This window comes from Phyllobates terribilis, unplaced genomic scaffold, assembly GCF_046119375.1.
Source record: "Phyllobates terribilis strain yellow unplaced genomic scaffold, ASM4611937v1 Scaffold_1__5_contigs__length_1240528914, whole genome shotgun sequence".
Classification (NCBI taxonomy): Eukaryota; Metazoa; Chordata; class Amphibia; order Anura; family Dendrobatidae; genus Phyllobates; species Phyllobates terribilis.
The window spans coordinates 930,417,121-930,433,048 of NW_027362761.1; the positions used below are offsets into that span (position 1 = coordinate 930,417,121).

The window sequence follows — 15,928 nt, forward strand, 5'->3', positions numbered from 1 at the left end:
TTGTAGCAAAATATCTCTGCATATAAATAAGAGGCGGTGTACTGGTAAATAATTCTCTTGACATCTGTCTAGATGAAGCGGAATCACATCGTGTAAACCCCGTTTTGTTGTAGATTTCACTTGTCTGCTAGTACTTAGCCATACAATTATCTAAAATGATGGTACACAGATATAATTACATGCAATTAATTTATAAACATTGTCATGTTAACTGGACCCAGTTATTATTTGTGAGAATCATGTTTTTTCTGGATTCCAATAGGTTCATGACCACTGCTTTGTTTATTTGATAATTCCCCAATATGTAGGATTTAGGTGCTAATTGGGCTGTAATTTTTTTCTTGATATGTTTAAAGCACCACTTTCTTTATTTTACTACTGGAGTGTTGTCACAAAAATGTAAGATCTTTGCCCCTGATAATATACTTTTGAGCCGGCATCTTCAAAGTTCTTTGCCCCTGATAATATACTTTCGAGCCGGCATCTTCTAAGTTTTTTGCCCCTGATAATATACTGCACACACTTCAGAAGATGGGCTTCAGATGTTATGATCTGAAACAAGTACTAAGGTAAGATAGGTGAAAGCTGTCCCTACAGTAAGACTAAGCTGAATCCCTACGATGTTGCGGGCTGCCTGTTCCTAGCAAACAGACCCGCCTTAGTCCTCCGCTATTCTGAACGAAGACCTATAGCATAAGGGGAAGGGTCCCTAAAAGAACTAAGGACTGGGACAAAAATGGGACGCCTCCTAAACAGAGAAGTTGTTGCAGAACAGAAAAGACAAACTGACAAAAAGGTACTAGAGGTCCCAGAAGGACCAAGCGAACTGACAGAGAAAGGCACCGAAGCACCTGGCTAGAGAAACAGTCAAACACTGGAGTCCAGCACAGCCAAAAGGGCAGAGTTAGAATATAAAGGCCGATGGTCACGTGACCGCAAAGCACAAGATGGAAAAAACAAACAGGAGGGTTCTAACAGGAACAGCTCAAGACGGCAGCTGGTAAGTATATTACTAGGGCCTTGGAACATGGATTAATAGCACCATTCAAGTGCTGAAATAAAAAAAAATGTTGGAGTGGTGTTTTAAGGTTCTTTTTCTATCTGCATTGGAGGCTCTATAAGGAAACACAAAGGACCACATTACAGTCGGTGGGTTCTGCCTTGCACAAATGCTGAATGTCAGGCCACAGATCAATGACAGCAATGTAATCCATGACCAGAACAGAAAAATGGAAGTCATAGTGCAGATGTGACTAAAGCTGCATTTACACAGCAAGATAATGGAGAATGAGTGGAGTTAAAAACGCTCGCTTCACAATTATCTTACCATGTAAACAGGTTGCTGATCACCCAATGAACGAGCAAAATGCTTGTTCATCAGGTGAAATTATCTTTTTCACATGATGAAAAAGTTATTATTCTCTTTGGTGAATTGTCCTGTGTAAACAGGACTGGAACTGCTGAGAACTATGGCAGCCTACACGCACCAAGGGATCTGATCGCTCGGTGCGCATCATTTACTCTGGTCTGTCTGTGTAAACAGGCCTTTAAACGACTCCAATTGTTAAAAGTTTACCGATGGCACCATGCTGCCAGTCGGTCCATGTAAATGGCTTTTTTCATTCCACAAATTGAAGCAAAAATATTTTTAAATTATTGGCATCTAAGTGTAGAGACTGATACAACACAAACAGCCATAGTCGTCACCTTCCTATTACAATGTAGGTTCCTGCATGTTATCAGTGGTGTTCACCTCATCAGAAATGCTACTTCAGTCAGAGACTGGAGTAACATTTCTGATGTACAAAATGCCAACACTTTTGCTGATTTTGATGGGTGGATTTAGCGCCACCCTGGCTCTTTCACAGCTCCTCCCATTTTGGCGGGACTGCTTCAAAATGGCTTGTAAACTCCAAAAGTTGCTACATTTTTTCCCCAAAACTTTGCGACTTTTCAAAGTGTTTTAAACCAAATTTCTGGTGAATATATTCTGATTAATCACCCCCAAAGTCTCTTTCTGATGCTGAACTGAACCACCTGAAACTGAGAACAGTAGACCTTTTTCGCCTTGATGTTGGTTTAGAAGTCCTTTGGTTACTTATCCATACCTTTGTTGGCAAATATTGCAGCGCTGTCAATCCCATACAGTTTGTTACCACCAAATAAATTACTAGAATGAGCCAACCTGGTTGAAAGTCTAAAACATTTAAAGAACCCTATAACAGCTGTTTGGTCTGGCTCTATATTACTTACACCCTTGAGTCTGAGCTGGTATTCTTCATGAATACTTACACCTGTACAGTCATAACAATCCTATACAGCAGTAATATCCCAGTTTAGTAGGATACCTACTATAGCAACAATATTGATCCTTTCCGGATGTACCAGATTAAACACTAAATGGTGGCCAGTAACAATCTCCAGTTATTCTTTGTAAACTTAAAATAATAGAAGCATGAGACAAACTGAAGAATATAGGACAGTATACTAGAAAGTAAGAATGGCTTCATTGCATATTCAGCATTTTTTCCAATTATCATTTTGGATTATTTCTAAATTATTACCCATGTGTTATACGTAGTTTTTTTCTGTGTTATTGCATAAAGATATATTTTATAATTGTATATCTATAGATGTATAGATGCAGGCGTTTGTTCTGTTCTAAAAAGCGGCCAGTGTAATACCTAAGATTTTATTAGCAAGGGCGTACATTTCATTTCCATGTAAGGAAATCCTTACTTATGTGCCATGCCAGGATTAAATTTGTGTTGTGGTTAGAAGGGCACATAGATTTTCCGCTCCCTTTGAAGCTTGGTTATCTAAGGGAATTTGTTTCCATCCAGCTTCTATGCCGTGGTCGTAGACATTATTGCACATTAAAGTCAGGATTTTTAAAAGGATTATTGCTATGAAAGTTCCCTGGTTCTGTCACAACATGAATTTGATGGCTTAGGCAGCATGGAGTCTTCATCTATTTCACACATTTTAACGCAAAATGGATTTCCTGACACATGCATAAAACTATTTAGAGGAAAATAAATGTTGGAAACAAAAAATTTAAGCAGCGGTGATTTCTCACTTTTCACATAATACAATAGGCTTCATTTCTGGAACACCATGGAAGCAATGTAGAAAAAAAAATGAGCTAACATTTCAACTGTTTCAAGAAACCTACACATGGATTATCCGTAATCTGCAACACTAAGGCTAAAGCACACCAAATTGTACTTATAAATCCCCCTGTCATTCCCCTTATTTAATTAGATATGGCACACTCATTTTTGTTGAACTTGGGAAATAGAACGAAAGAAAGCTTACTGAAAAATAAATAAGCCACTGGTTAGTCCATGACTAAATCTACCAGCAAAGAAGCCAAAAATGTATTAGTGGGGAAAAAACAGCTCAGAAACAGCTAGGAAGGCTCATTTACACTGGCCAATTATTGTCACATTTTCTGGGCGAACACAACGATTATTATCATATTGTTCAACACTTGTTTTGATAAAAAAAAAAATTGATGCATATTTTATTATATTTGTAGCAACACTTAATGTTCCCATATACCTTAGATCAGTGCTTCTCTAACTATGAGGCTGGCCTAACCAGCGAGACTCCCCCAGTTATTAGAGAGGCTCAGCATGGGAGTTCGTTTTTATAAAAGTGATCATATTCTTCATAGTCCTTTCTGAAGCTGCAACCATCTTTAGTTTTGTGGCAAAATTGACTTATTCTTTATTCTATTTATATTATGTTCAGGAGACAAAAAAGGAAAACTGAGAGATAGTTTTCATTTGAACATGGACTTTCACTACAGGTGGTGAGGCCTAGACATACTCTTGGTCGAACTGGTCTGGTAGGGCACCAGTAGAAAACATTTGAGAAGCCCTACCTCCATTGTTGGCCAAACAGCTATCTCTCCCGATTCTCCAAATACATAAATGTTCAGATGATTGGCCAGTCATAGTTTTAAGGTGGAAAGAAGGCACAATCTTGGAATTCAACCTATAACCCAACATGTTGATCTATCCGAAGATAAAAACCCATGAGGCAGATGCTAATTGCCCTATATTGGGCGAAATATTCCATCCTATCTCCAATCAGACTAGTTCCCTGGATCAACATACATTCATGTGTTTTCAGTGGGAAGAGGAGAGTATGTCACCGCAAACACCTCTGGTAGCAGACTATCTCTTAGTGCAACAAAAGAATCAGGCAGTTAGAGAGTAACTAAATTTTTGTCTTATGTTATACATTTTAGATCTTCAGATTAGTAGGGGGTTGGGTCCTAAGACCTCCACCAATCACTTAAAAGACCTCTGAGAAGTGCGCAGCTCGGGAGACAGGAGTGCACAGCACCTACCTGAATGAGCATGCAGAGTAGAGTATGATTTAAATTGAAAGCCTGAGGTCTGATGACTTGCTATTGAATCCGTCCTCTGCTCTGTGAGCTCGCTTGGGCAGGAGCTGCACCCTTCTCAAAATCAACTGTGTTAGCTGATTCCAATGTAAGGGAGCCTTTATAGTTTGTAAAGGATACAGTGCATTGTGAAAGTATTTGGCCCCCTTGCATGCCCCACTTTTCAGTTTTTAATTTGTTAAAAAAGATTAAAATATCCAATAAATTTGGTTCCACTTCACGATTGTGTCCCACTTGTTGTTGATTCTTCCCCAAAAAATTAGAATTGTATATCTTCTTTATGTTTGATGCCAGAAATGTGGCAAAAGGTAGAAAAGTTCAAGGGGGCCAAATATTTTCACAATGCACTGTATATAGAGAGGCCTGTCAATAGGCAATAATCAGAATAAATACAATGAGCACTTCTGACACTCCTTACTAAACCAATAAGATATGTCTCCTAATTGCATTGTGGTATCACCCTAATGTCCACACACTATTGATCTTTTCATCTGTGGTTTAAAAATTGTTAAATGTCAAGAGACCTAAAATTGAAAATTAAATGTTACCACTTTACATACAGTTTAAAAACACACCCATTATACAATATATATATATATATATATATATATATATATATATATATATATATATATATATACATACAGTTTAAAAACACACACACATTGTATATGTGTGTATATAGATCCATTTGAAATGTGAGAATAAACCAACACTGATGTTCCTTCATTGCACTCTAGTAGTGATTCATAACCAGACTTATATGTCACTCACATCATTCTCATTAGTGTTATGCTACTTGCCAATAGTATTCCATTGATGGATGTGGCAGTGCTTGTTGGTAATGTCTCACTATTTAGGTTTATTTATTTTTTTATTCTCCTTGCATAATTTCATATAATTCAGCATTCCCATATCTGGGAGGTATAACACTATTCATCTTGGGTCTAGTAGATCATTATTATAAAGGTCATTCTGCCAGAACTACAATGACATTTACATGGACAGAGGAGGCACAGACTTTGGCTCTGCATAGAAGTGTAGACTTAGGCCTTATTCACACGTCCATGATATAAATGGACAGCATACAGATGCATCAAGGATGGCTTTTTACTCACCTAGTGAGTTTGTGCCTTAGTGCATGGAGAACAAATACAGATGTGTGAATGAAGCCGTATTGTAGATAATTGAGGTTCTGTTAAAAGCTTATAGGCCCTGCATTTGCAGAACATTTATAAGCCTTATCTGCATTTCTCTTGGAAAGTCTCCCAAATTTGCGAGAAAGCACCTTTTATAGCTACATTTTTGTAACTCACTCCTTTTGTATCCCAGACACTTTGGAAAGTACGTTATATATTACAGCTGCCATTAGTGATCAGTGCATACCTAAAAACTAGAGAGAAAAATGATATACAGTTATATGAAAAAGTTTGGGCACCCCTATTAATCTTAAGCTTAATGTTTTATAAAAATTGTTTTTTTTGCAACAGCTATTTCAGTTTGAAATATGTAATAACTGTTGGACACAGTAATGTTTCTGCCTTGAAATGAGGTTTATTGTACTAACAGAAAATGTGCAATCTGCATTCAAACAAAATTTGACAGGTGCATAAGTATGGGCACCTCACCAGAAAAGTGACATTAATATTTAGTAGATCCTCCTTTTGCAAAAATAACAGCCTCTAGTCGCTTCCTGTAGCTTTTAATGAGTTCCTGGATCCTGGATGAAGGTATTTTTGACCATTCCTCTTTACAAAACAATTCCAGTTCAGTTAAGTTTGATGGTCGCCGAGCATGGACAGCCCTCTTCAAATGATCCCACAGATGTTCAATGATATTCAGGTCTGGGGATTGGGATGGCCATTCCAGAACATTGTAATTGTTCCTCTGCATGAATGCCTGAGTAGATTTGGAGCGGTGTTTTGGATCATTGTCTTGCTGAAAGAACCATCCCCTGTGTAACTTCAACTTTATCACTGATTCTTGAACATTATTGTCAAGAATCTGCTGATACTGCGTGGAATCCATGCATCCCTCAACTTTAACAAGATTCCCGGTGCCGGCATTGGCCACACAGCCCCAAAGCTTGATGGAACCTCCACCAAATTTTACTGTGGGTAGCAAGTGTTTTTCTTGGAATGATGTGTTTTTTTGCCGCCATGCATAACGCCTTTTTGTATGACCAAACAACTCAATCTTGGTTTCATCAGTCCACAGGACCTTCTTCCAAAACGAAATTGACTTCTCCAAATGTGCTTTTGCATACCTCAGCCGACTCTGTTTGTGGCGTGCTTGCAGAAACGGCTTCTTCCGCATCACTCTCCCATACAGCTTCTCCTTGTGCAAAGTGTGTTGTATAGTTGACCGATGCACAGTGACACCATCTGCAGCAAGTTGATGCTGCAGCTCTCTGGAGGTGGTCTGAGGATTGTCCTTGACTGATCTCACCATTCTTCTTCTCTGCCTTTCTGATGTTTTTCTTGGCCTGCCACTTCTGGCCTTAACAAGAACTGTTCCTGTATTCTTCCATTTCCTTACTATGTTCCTCACAGTGGAAACTGACAGGTTAAATCTCTGAGACAGCTTTTTGTATCCTTCCCCTGAACAACTATGTTGAATAATCTTTGTTTTCAGATCATTTGACAGTTGTTTTGAGGAGCCCATGATGCCACTCTTCAGAGGAGATTCAAACAGGAGAACAACTTGCAAGTGGCCACTTTAAGTAGCTTTTCTCATGATTGCATACACCTGGCTATGAAGTTCAAAGCTCAATGAGGTTACAAAACCAAAAAAAGTGCTTTAGTAAGTCAGTAAAAAGTAGGTAGGAGTATTTAAAACAAGAAAATGATAAGGGTGCCCATACTTATGCACCTGTCAAATTTTGTTTGAATGCAGATTGCACATTTTCTGTTAGTACAATAAACCTCATTTCAAGGCAGAGACATTACTGTGTCCAACAGTTATTACATATATCAAACTGAAATAGCTGTTGCAAAAAAAACAATTTTTATAAAACATTAAGATTAAGATTAAGTGCCCAAACTTTTTCATATAACTGTAACTCAGAAGTATCTGAATAGAAAAAGACCAGCTTGGACTTTTCCCCTTTAATGGACGTATTACCCAACATTGAGAAAGAACGGACACGGTTTTATTTTTACTTTTGACATTGGTTTTGTATGCTGATTATTTTCTATGCAGTGAGAATTGCTCAGCATTTGATTATTTACCACTGATTCTGTAAGGAAATATTCACTCTATTTCCAACTAAACTAATGAACTATGATCAAAACACTTATCGGCGGATGGGGCCAAAACCCCACTGAGCCTTCTTAAAAATATTAATTTCATTCAACATATTGGTACGTATGCATATGTATGCCAATTCTCTAATCCATGCTCAGCATTAAAATCCCTTAATCCACTTCTAGAATCAGCTTTTCTAAACCATTTAATAAATGTGCAGATGTGGGAATTTGGGTTTTAAAACTTCTGAATACATTTGCACGTTGACTTGATTAAAAATGATGTTTACACCGCTTTATGTAATTTTTCTCAATGAACCTAGATTTTGCACTTGCCATAAGGACTTTGCATAGATCTAAATGACCATCCATATGAATGACCACATTCTAAATGACGAGTATAGACGTAGCTTTTACAGTATATAGACATTATTTGTCACAGATTATAAATAATGTCCCAAAACAACACTTAAAGGGGTTATTCCTTTACAGAAAATACCGGTCTCGGGTGTAGTTTGGTATAAAAAAAATTAAAAAATGTGTAGCAAAATGCCTCCATATATAATATGGTATTCCACATCAAAAGTATGTATGCCTCCAAGTACGTTACAGTATACTGTTGGATCCTACCTATGCTGATGTGAGTCCAAATCTATGAAGAGTGTCCTCAATGCTGCGGTCTGCTGGTAGTTCCAGGGAGAAGTAGTATTCACCTATTGGTTCCTCCATGGTTAGACCACTGACGAACGTAGTAGCACGATTAAAGCTTGTCTGTTGGCGACTCTGTGAGTGGATGATTACCATTCGTAATTTTCTTCCAGCTCATTAGGTTGGCAACGCCGGTATCAATGTCCAACATTACATTTACATTGCTATAAAAAAGCAAACCTTGCTTTACTCTCTGCTCCCGGGTCCACCTCTGAGTCTCCATTGCTGCTTCCGGTGACTGACATAGGCTGCAGCCAATCGAGTTAGCTCAGCTGTTCTGGGTGGGGCATTCTGTCTCCATGAACAGAGCTGCTAAGCTCACTGGTTGGCTACCGAGCTGTTGACGTGACATCAAAGCTGATATCAGACACTAAGTTAGACCAACTCAGACCTCTGGTTCAACTCATCGGTAGACCTAGGGATGGTGAGCAAAGCACAGGGGTTTTTTTATAAAACACTGCCAGGATTTTCTGAAAGGGAGACAACACATTTTTAATCCTGCAGAACACAGGAAGTTTTACCGTAGGAACTATAGAGCTAACGTGCTGCATGTGTAATCCTGGACCACACAACTATTATTCCCGTTAAACTTTCATTGTAATTCTAATCTAATTTCCTTATTTTTTTTTCATCCTCAGCACGAAAAAGGATATGCTAGTCAGATCTACAGGACTTACCCGAAGCAGCATGATTTGCACAAGTTGACCAACAAAAGCATCAACTTTTCAACTTCATTATCCTGGCCATCCAGTCTGGTATAAAAGAAGGAATAAAAGTCTGCTGCTGAAGGCATGGCCAAACTAAGGACCTTTCTGCTCTCAGCAGGCCTGAGAAATGAGTTGAAATGTGAAGAAGAACTGTTGAAACTGCAGAGGCGACCGCCCTTGCCTCACTTATCAGTGTGTGCCTGTTTACAGCACTATATATCTTTCTTTCTCCAAAACGTCACTGAGCCCTTTAGATGTTTCTAAACACCACAAGAAGCCAATCGTACCGATAGAACATGCATTATAAATGCAATATCACTGTTTTAAACTTGACTGTTTTATATTATTATTATTTTTTTTTTGTGTGCTGAAGTGTTACCCGAATTATCCAAACTTTACAAGAGAGATTGTGATCATGTTATTTTTCACCTGTGGGTCATAAAAGAAAAAAAAAAAAAACAAGAAAAAAAAAATATTGTTTATCCGCAGACCCATGGAATATCAAGGACATTCTGTAGTTTATACACCGTGTTGCAAAGTGTTTACTGTACTATTTCAAAGCTTCTAAATAAATATAAAGTATATATATATATATTATATAATTTTCTGAAAAAGTGGTACAATTTAATTGATTTATAAATGGATTCATACAGCCCACAAGGTATAAAAATGTAAAGCTAATTCAGGTCCTAAATTATTTATTGTTGATATATAATTATTAAATAGCGTTTCATAATGATAGATCCGGACCAATTCCTGTTCACCCTGTTAAAAGAAGCTATAAGCTACATCAGATTTGTACGGAACTTTAAATACCAAAGATGCAGCTTTCAAGATTGAGCACTATGACCTACTATGGCATATTTTGATCTTCCTTATTTTATCCTGTGGATTTTAATTTTACAGCTAAGTTTTATAAAAAAACAAAGAAAAAAAATGGGAACTGATCTGTAAATGTTGTCAAAAACAACACTGGATATTCTGTACAGTTTGAAATTGTAAAATATGTACCTGAAGATTACTATTTTGAAAGATTAGCCCCAAATCATATAAACTTACACGTATCTTTCTCTAGCATAGTTTTGTGGAAACTTGAAAAAAAAAAATATATATCTTCTAATCTTGCCTAGAAAATGTTTTTTAATAGACGAATCATGAAACATAGTGTTTTCCAATTCATTTTTTACACAGCAAGATTTCGAGTTTAGGACCATTTCACATTATTATTAAACACTTCGATATTATCTGTGTCTATGATAATATTTTTTCATGGTAAAAATTGTAATATATCTATATATATGAAGAGTAATTATGTTTTATTAAAGAAAACGAGTGGCTCATAAGGACAATCATTTTAAATTTAACTTTTTCTTCCATGTCAAAAAAAAAAAAAAAAAAAGATCAAATATCATCAAAATATTAAAATGTTATTATTTTTCTTTTATTTTTTCACATTCCAGTGTGTTTGTTGTAATTCTTTGTCGATTATTTTTTATTCCGCTATATGTTGTTATTGATTATATGTCATATCGAACATGTTTACAAAAGCAATAGTTTGATTGTATTCACAAATGGTTTGGAGTGTTATTTTATATACTGTATTTCCCTAATGGCTAGGGCTACATGAGGGACTCCGCCATGCTACCTGATCAATAAAAAGATCTATCCATTCCTTCAGGTCATCCTGCCAATGGACAGGAAAGTACAATGGATAATACCTGCTTTATTCCATTATTAAAGGCTATGGACAACTTTGACATGGAAAATGATTTTTACATTTGTTATTTGCTACTTTGAGTTAAAACAAAATGTTGTACTACCTTTCAGGCTGCAGATTGTATTCATTCATCTTGAAACTACCCTGATATTCTGGTTTCAGACAGCTCCTACTTTCAGTAATAGATGCTGCAGGTGTTTTCTTTCAATCTCAGACACTGCTGCTGCCATCATTAGTGTTTGCAAATCTCCTGAGATTTATTTCTGTCCCAATTCAACTTAAAACGTCTATTATCTACTCTTTACTATGCTGACAGACACAAAAGCACCACATACACATTTGACTAATATCAGCCAAACCCCCAATATTGACGGGTTCGGAACCAACAATCTAATGTGTATGGGAGTGCCAGTCAACTGATGGTCAGGGGAGATGTCGATCAGGCATGTTTTCCCAGAAATAAGCCGCCAGCCAAGAACATAGCTGCACTCTGTGAAATGAGCTCTCCTGTTTATGGGAGAGTCAGCTGAGATTGTTCACTTGCCAGCTAGCTAATATTTATGGATGCCTGGAGGATGAGGATTATGTGGTCCCCTTCTCTGCAGTGTCCTTTTTCTTTATGCCAATACATTAGCTATATGATTGTTATCCTGCCAGATGTTTTCTATATCCGTACTATAATAAGGAACCGCCTGCGATGTCTGATCTATGTTAAAAGCACCGGCATATCCAACTATGTGAAGGAGCAGCACAGACTCTACAGCAGAAAATTAGGAGGAGATTTTTAATGAAAACTATTTAGAAGGTTGATCAGTTTTGAATTTAGATGGTGATAGAACAATGACAAAATGGTAAAGTGTCCATAGCCTTTAATTTTATCAGCAAGGTATTACTAGAATGGTTGAACACAAAAAAAGAGTTTGCTCATCTCAAAAAACAATTTTATTATGCTTAGTTTGGGCATTTGAAGATTTTCAAAGGTACCTTTTGCTCTGGGATCCCTTCTCTGAGCCAAAGTGGAGAGACATTTAGTAAAAGGAATGAATTCCGTGGTCATTTATTCATTTAAGTGACTTTGAGTAATACTGCACATGTAGCAAAGTTTCATTTTACAAATAACATACCATCTTGATAACTTGTCACAGACGTTTATCTCGCTTAAGAGAATTAAGACTAGTCATCATAGCACAAGTCATTGACCAATGTCAGTTTAAAAGAAATTTGTCTGCAGGTTTTTGCTATGTAATCTGAGAACAGCATGAGGTAGGGGTTAAAACACTGAATTCAAAGATATGTCACATGTCGGGCTATGTGATGCTGTTTACTTACACTGAAGTTTTTATCACCTGGTGATTATCGTCGTCTGGACTACAGCATTGTGTACGTGCTAGTCCGACTCCGCCTCCTCCTGTGATAAGCAGCTTACTGTCTATAGACAATGTACAAACAGGACCTGGTGTGGGGGGGGTTTGGTTTTTCAGCTGTGCTGTATTACTAAATCTAAAAACTCTGTGTCAGAACTACTGCACCCATTTAAGTAAGTGATACATCATTGGATTCAGGGTTTCTTTACCTTTCCTACATCATGCTGCTCTCAAATGAGGTAGCAAAAACCTGCTGACAGATTTCCTTTAAGTGTCAAATTGCACTTTTTGTGTTGTGATATCCCAGGTAAACTTTGCTGCATCTGTTCTTACTACAGGAGTTCTAATATTTAGGAGGGGGCTTTCCGTGATGAGACAAACCCTGTGAACAGTTATAATAGATATAGGGGTTGTAGATGTATTGATAATTTTGTCAACTGTAAAGTTTATGTAATTCTTCTTTATGTAATTAAGCCAGTTTAATAGTGCACTCCCATTGGTATTTAAACTCTATAAACTCAAATTTTAATAAATTAAAACAGTGCTAAAGTTCTGTGATACAGGAGGCAAATCTTTCTAGACTTTACAGATATGCCAACACTAGTAATTGTGTTTTGTTATGTTAACTTAAAGGGGTATGCTCAAGTTTAAAAGTTATCTCCTTTCCACTGGAGGTTTGACCACCATTGCCCCCAGTGATCTTGAGAATCGGGGAGCGGAGAGAACCACAGTTGAATTGAGCGATAGTCGATCATTCACACTACCGCTCCACTCCCTCTTACTGGGAACACTGAAGATTGCCGAATACTGTGTTTGGGTGGTCTTCGACATTTCCATTTGAATGAGGGGATCGACCTCTGCTCCATTCAGCTGAGGCTCTGGATAGGGGATATGATACAAACTTAAGATAAAGGCATCTTTGGGGGCATTTTTTTTTTTTGCTTGAATCTATGTATTTTGCCTACATGTCTTTCTTGCAATTGGGTTTTATTAATAATGTTGCACCGTATGCCATTTATAGTTTATTTGTTGCATTGTCTTTTGCTGGCTATAGAATGCGTTACCTGCAAAAAGTGAGTTTGCTCTGACAGGACATTTTACATCTCTTATCTCCTTCTGAGCTCTTCTCAACCCATTTTAATAACACAAAGTTCAGCTCAATGTTCAAGTGGAAGATAAGAGACTGATTCTTAGCTTATTCTGCAGTCAGCAATACACATGGTAGCATAGAGGTTGTCAAAGGCAAGCTGTGCCTTCTATTAAAACCCAGTTGCAAAGATGATTATTACTTAACCAAAAATAAATGCCCCCAAAGGTGTGAATATCCTTCAAAAACAGAGCTCTACTACATCTGTAATTTTAGGATTTGTAAAGTTGCTTTGCACTTTGTATATGTAACATATGCAATTGCAAAAAATATTACTTAGCCAAAAATGCATGTATTTAAATGCAAAAAACCCCAAAGGTGTTCATAATTTTTAGTAACTGAGCTCTTCTACTTCCATAATATGAAGACTTGTGTATTTGCTTTACACTTTTTATATTTAGAAAAATATTCAGGTTTTACTTGAACCTTAAATATAAAGAGGCCAAATCTCTGTGGGACATATAGTGATAATGTGATGAGCAGAGACAAATACTACCTTCCTTTTTATATGCTCCTGCTATTTTGCAGGGTTCGTGGAGCTCAGGAACAGCCTACCACCATTTCAGTTAATGCCTTAACTAGAGATGAGCGAACCCAAACTAGTGTCCGGTTTCTAAACTCCGAACACAGACTTCTCTTGGAAGTCCAATTTAATGTTCGGCGTTCTGGGGGAAATCGAGAGAGAGAGAATTTTCCATCTCCAAAGTTCGGGTCCCTATTAGTTTCAATGGGGTTCAAGTTCGGGTACAATTCTGGGAACCGAACCAAACTTTGGACTAAAAGTTTGATCGGGTACCAGAACCCGAAGTTCTACAGGCCCGCTCATCCCTAACCTTAACTCTTAGAAAACGATGGTGAGACATTAATAAAGATTATAAATGAAGTGTATGCCTTGAAAGCGACACAATAGTTTTACATTTATGGATTGAACTGAATGAAAATGTTCCTCCAAAATTTTCCCCAGACAAAAACAACTACATGCCAATACAATGACATATGTCACTTCATTTTAAAAACCGTATTATGCTTTTCAGTAGCGTAAATGCATTTACTGGCCAAATATGTGCCAAAGGGCCATTCTATGGGCTTGTTGGCACGCTCTTCGTGGAAGTGCTCCCGACGTACGCTCTAAAAGAACATGTGAATACATGTACCATATACCATACTATAAGAATCACACAATATGACATTAGTTCGTAGCCCATTGTGTCATTATGCTCATGTAATATAGAGGTCAAATTCACCCTGAAACAGATTTACAAAATAAATACAGTAAGTGTAACCAAAAGAGCCACATCTTTGGAGTGATTGTGTCTGTCCTGTGAAAACAATTATGTCTTTGAAAATTACATTGTCTTCTCTAATAATTATTTTTTTACTGAAAAAAAATACCTAAAAAAATAAATAGATTGTATAATGAGTAATATACATTTGTATATTACAGAAAAATACATGTACAACTTTATCATTTAGCTTAGACGTCTTTCTTTTGTACAATATATGTATATTTACACATAATGCCAATATAATTAGGGTAATTAATAAAATAATAAGACTACTTCTTCCTGTTCCCATCCAGGTTTTATATTGTGTGATTAAACACATTTATGTGGCCTTTGTCCTCTCTTTTAGTCCAGATCACTGTGTTAGCTATCATTCACAATGTAACAAATCAGACCAAGGAGCTTTTTCTGTATGTGTCTTAAGGTATTTACTTAGGTACTAAATAGCCGGTTGTGTTATGTTTATTGTGTGTATTACATTTTTTTTATTTCATCTATAACATTCTTACAGCTTTCATATTGATTCCTATGACGTAGATACAAAAGAAGAAGTATTTTTATTGTAAGCTGCTAAAACAGTACAATGTTAAATATTGTGCTCTTTTTATTTGACTGTATAAAATGCAGTAGGTAACCATATTAATAAATTAAAACTTTATCTGTATCCTTAATTTGCAATTTTAACTCTAACCGAACTTTTAATTTATTTTAACCACTTTTAAAGCTTTAAAGCAGTTGTCTATCTAATTACCAGGAATTAAACTTAGGATTTATCAATTAGGCTTAGAATTGACAAAAAACATGTGCAAATACTTGTGCATTCTTTTCACTCTTGTGCCCTCTGTATCCGCTGACACGATATCTAGTGTTAAGGCAAGTCTATTGTCTATACTAGCAATTTGCTAGCCAAAGTAATGGTGTCTCTCTAAGGTTAAAGTTACCTACAATGTCATAGTTATGAGTGCAAAAAGCCAAAAATGTGTGACCAGCGGCAGTGATTAAGGTAAGTATATTAGAAATGGTGCTATTTTTTAATATAGAGCCTCATTTGATAATCTTTTAAATCCTAATATTAAAGAGGTTGTCCAGTTTTGGAATGAAACCTCTTTAAAACTCTCGGTGACTACAGATTTCTGAATCCTCTTTGCATGCGCACCACATGCTGTACGGATTCTCCAATGTAGCCACATGCCCGCTAGACATGCACGGCCTCATTCAATTTACTTGTATTATGTGAGGCCGTGCACGTCTAGTTGGGATGTGGCCAGAAGTATACAAATCGCATTCTCGCGGTCTCATAACCACCGACACTGGAAAATATTGTGCAGACTTTTAGCTCA

General features: G+C 36.9%; 1 protein-coding gene across 2 annotated transcripts in view; it reads left to right on the forward strand.

The window, feature by feature from the left end:
- Positions 1–15,259, forward strand: part of PCDH10 (protocadherin 10) — a 78,854-nt gene extending 63,595 nt beyond the window's left edge. For both annotated transcript variants that reach the window (XM_073641686.1, XM_073641694.1), the window contains one exon: positions 9,009–15,259. In XM_073641686.1, the coding sequence (XP_073497787.1) occupies positions 9,009–9,028 (20 nt within the window). In that variant the 3' untranslated portion in view covers positions 9,029–15,259. The remainder of the gene's footprint in view (positions 1–9,008) is intronic.
- The last annotated feature ends 669 nt before the right edge of the window (positions 15,260–15,928 follow it).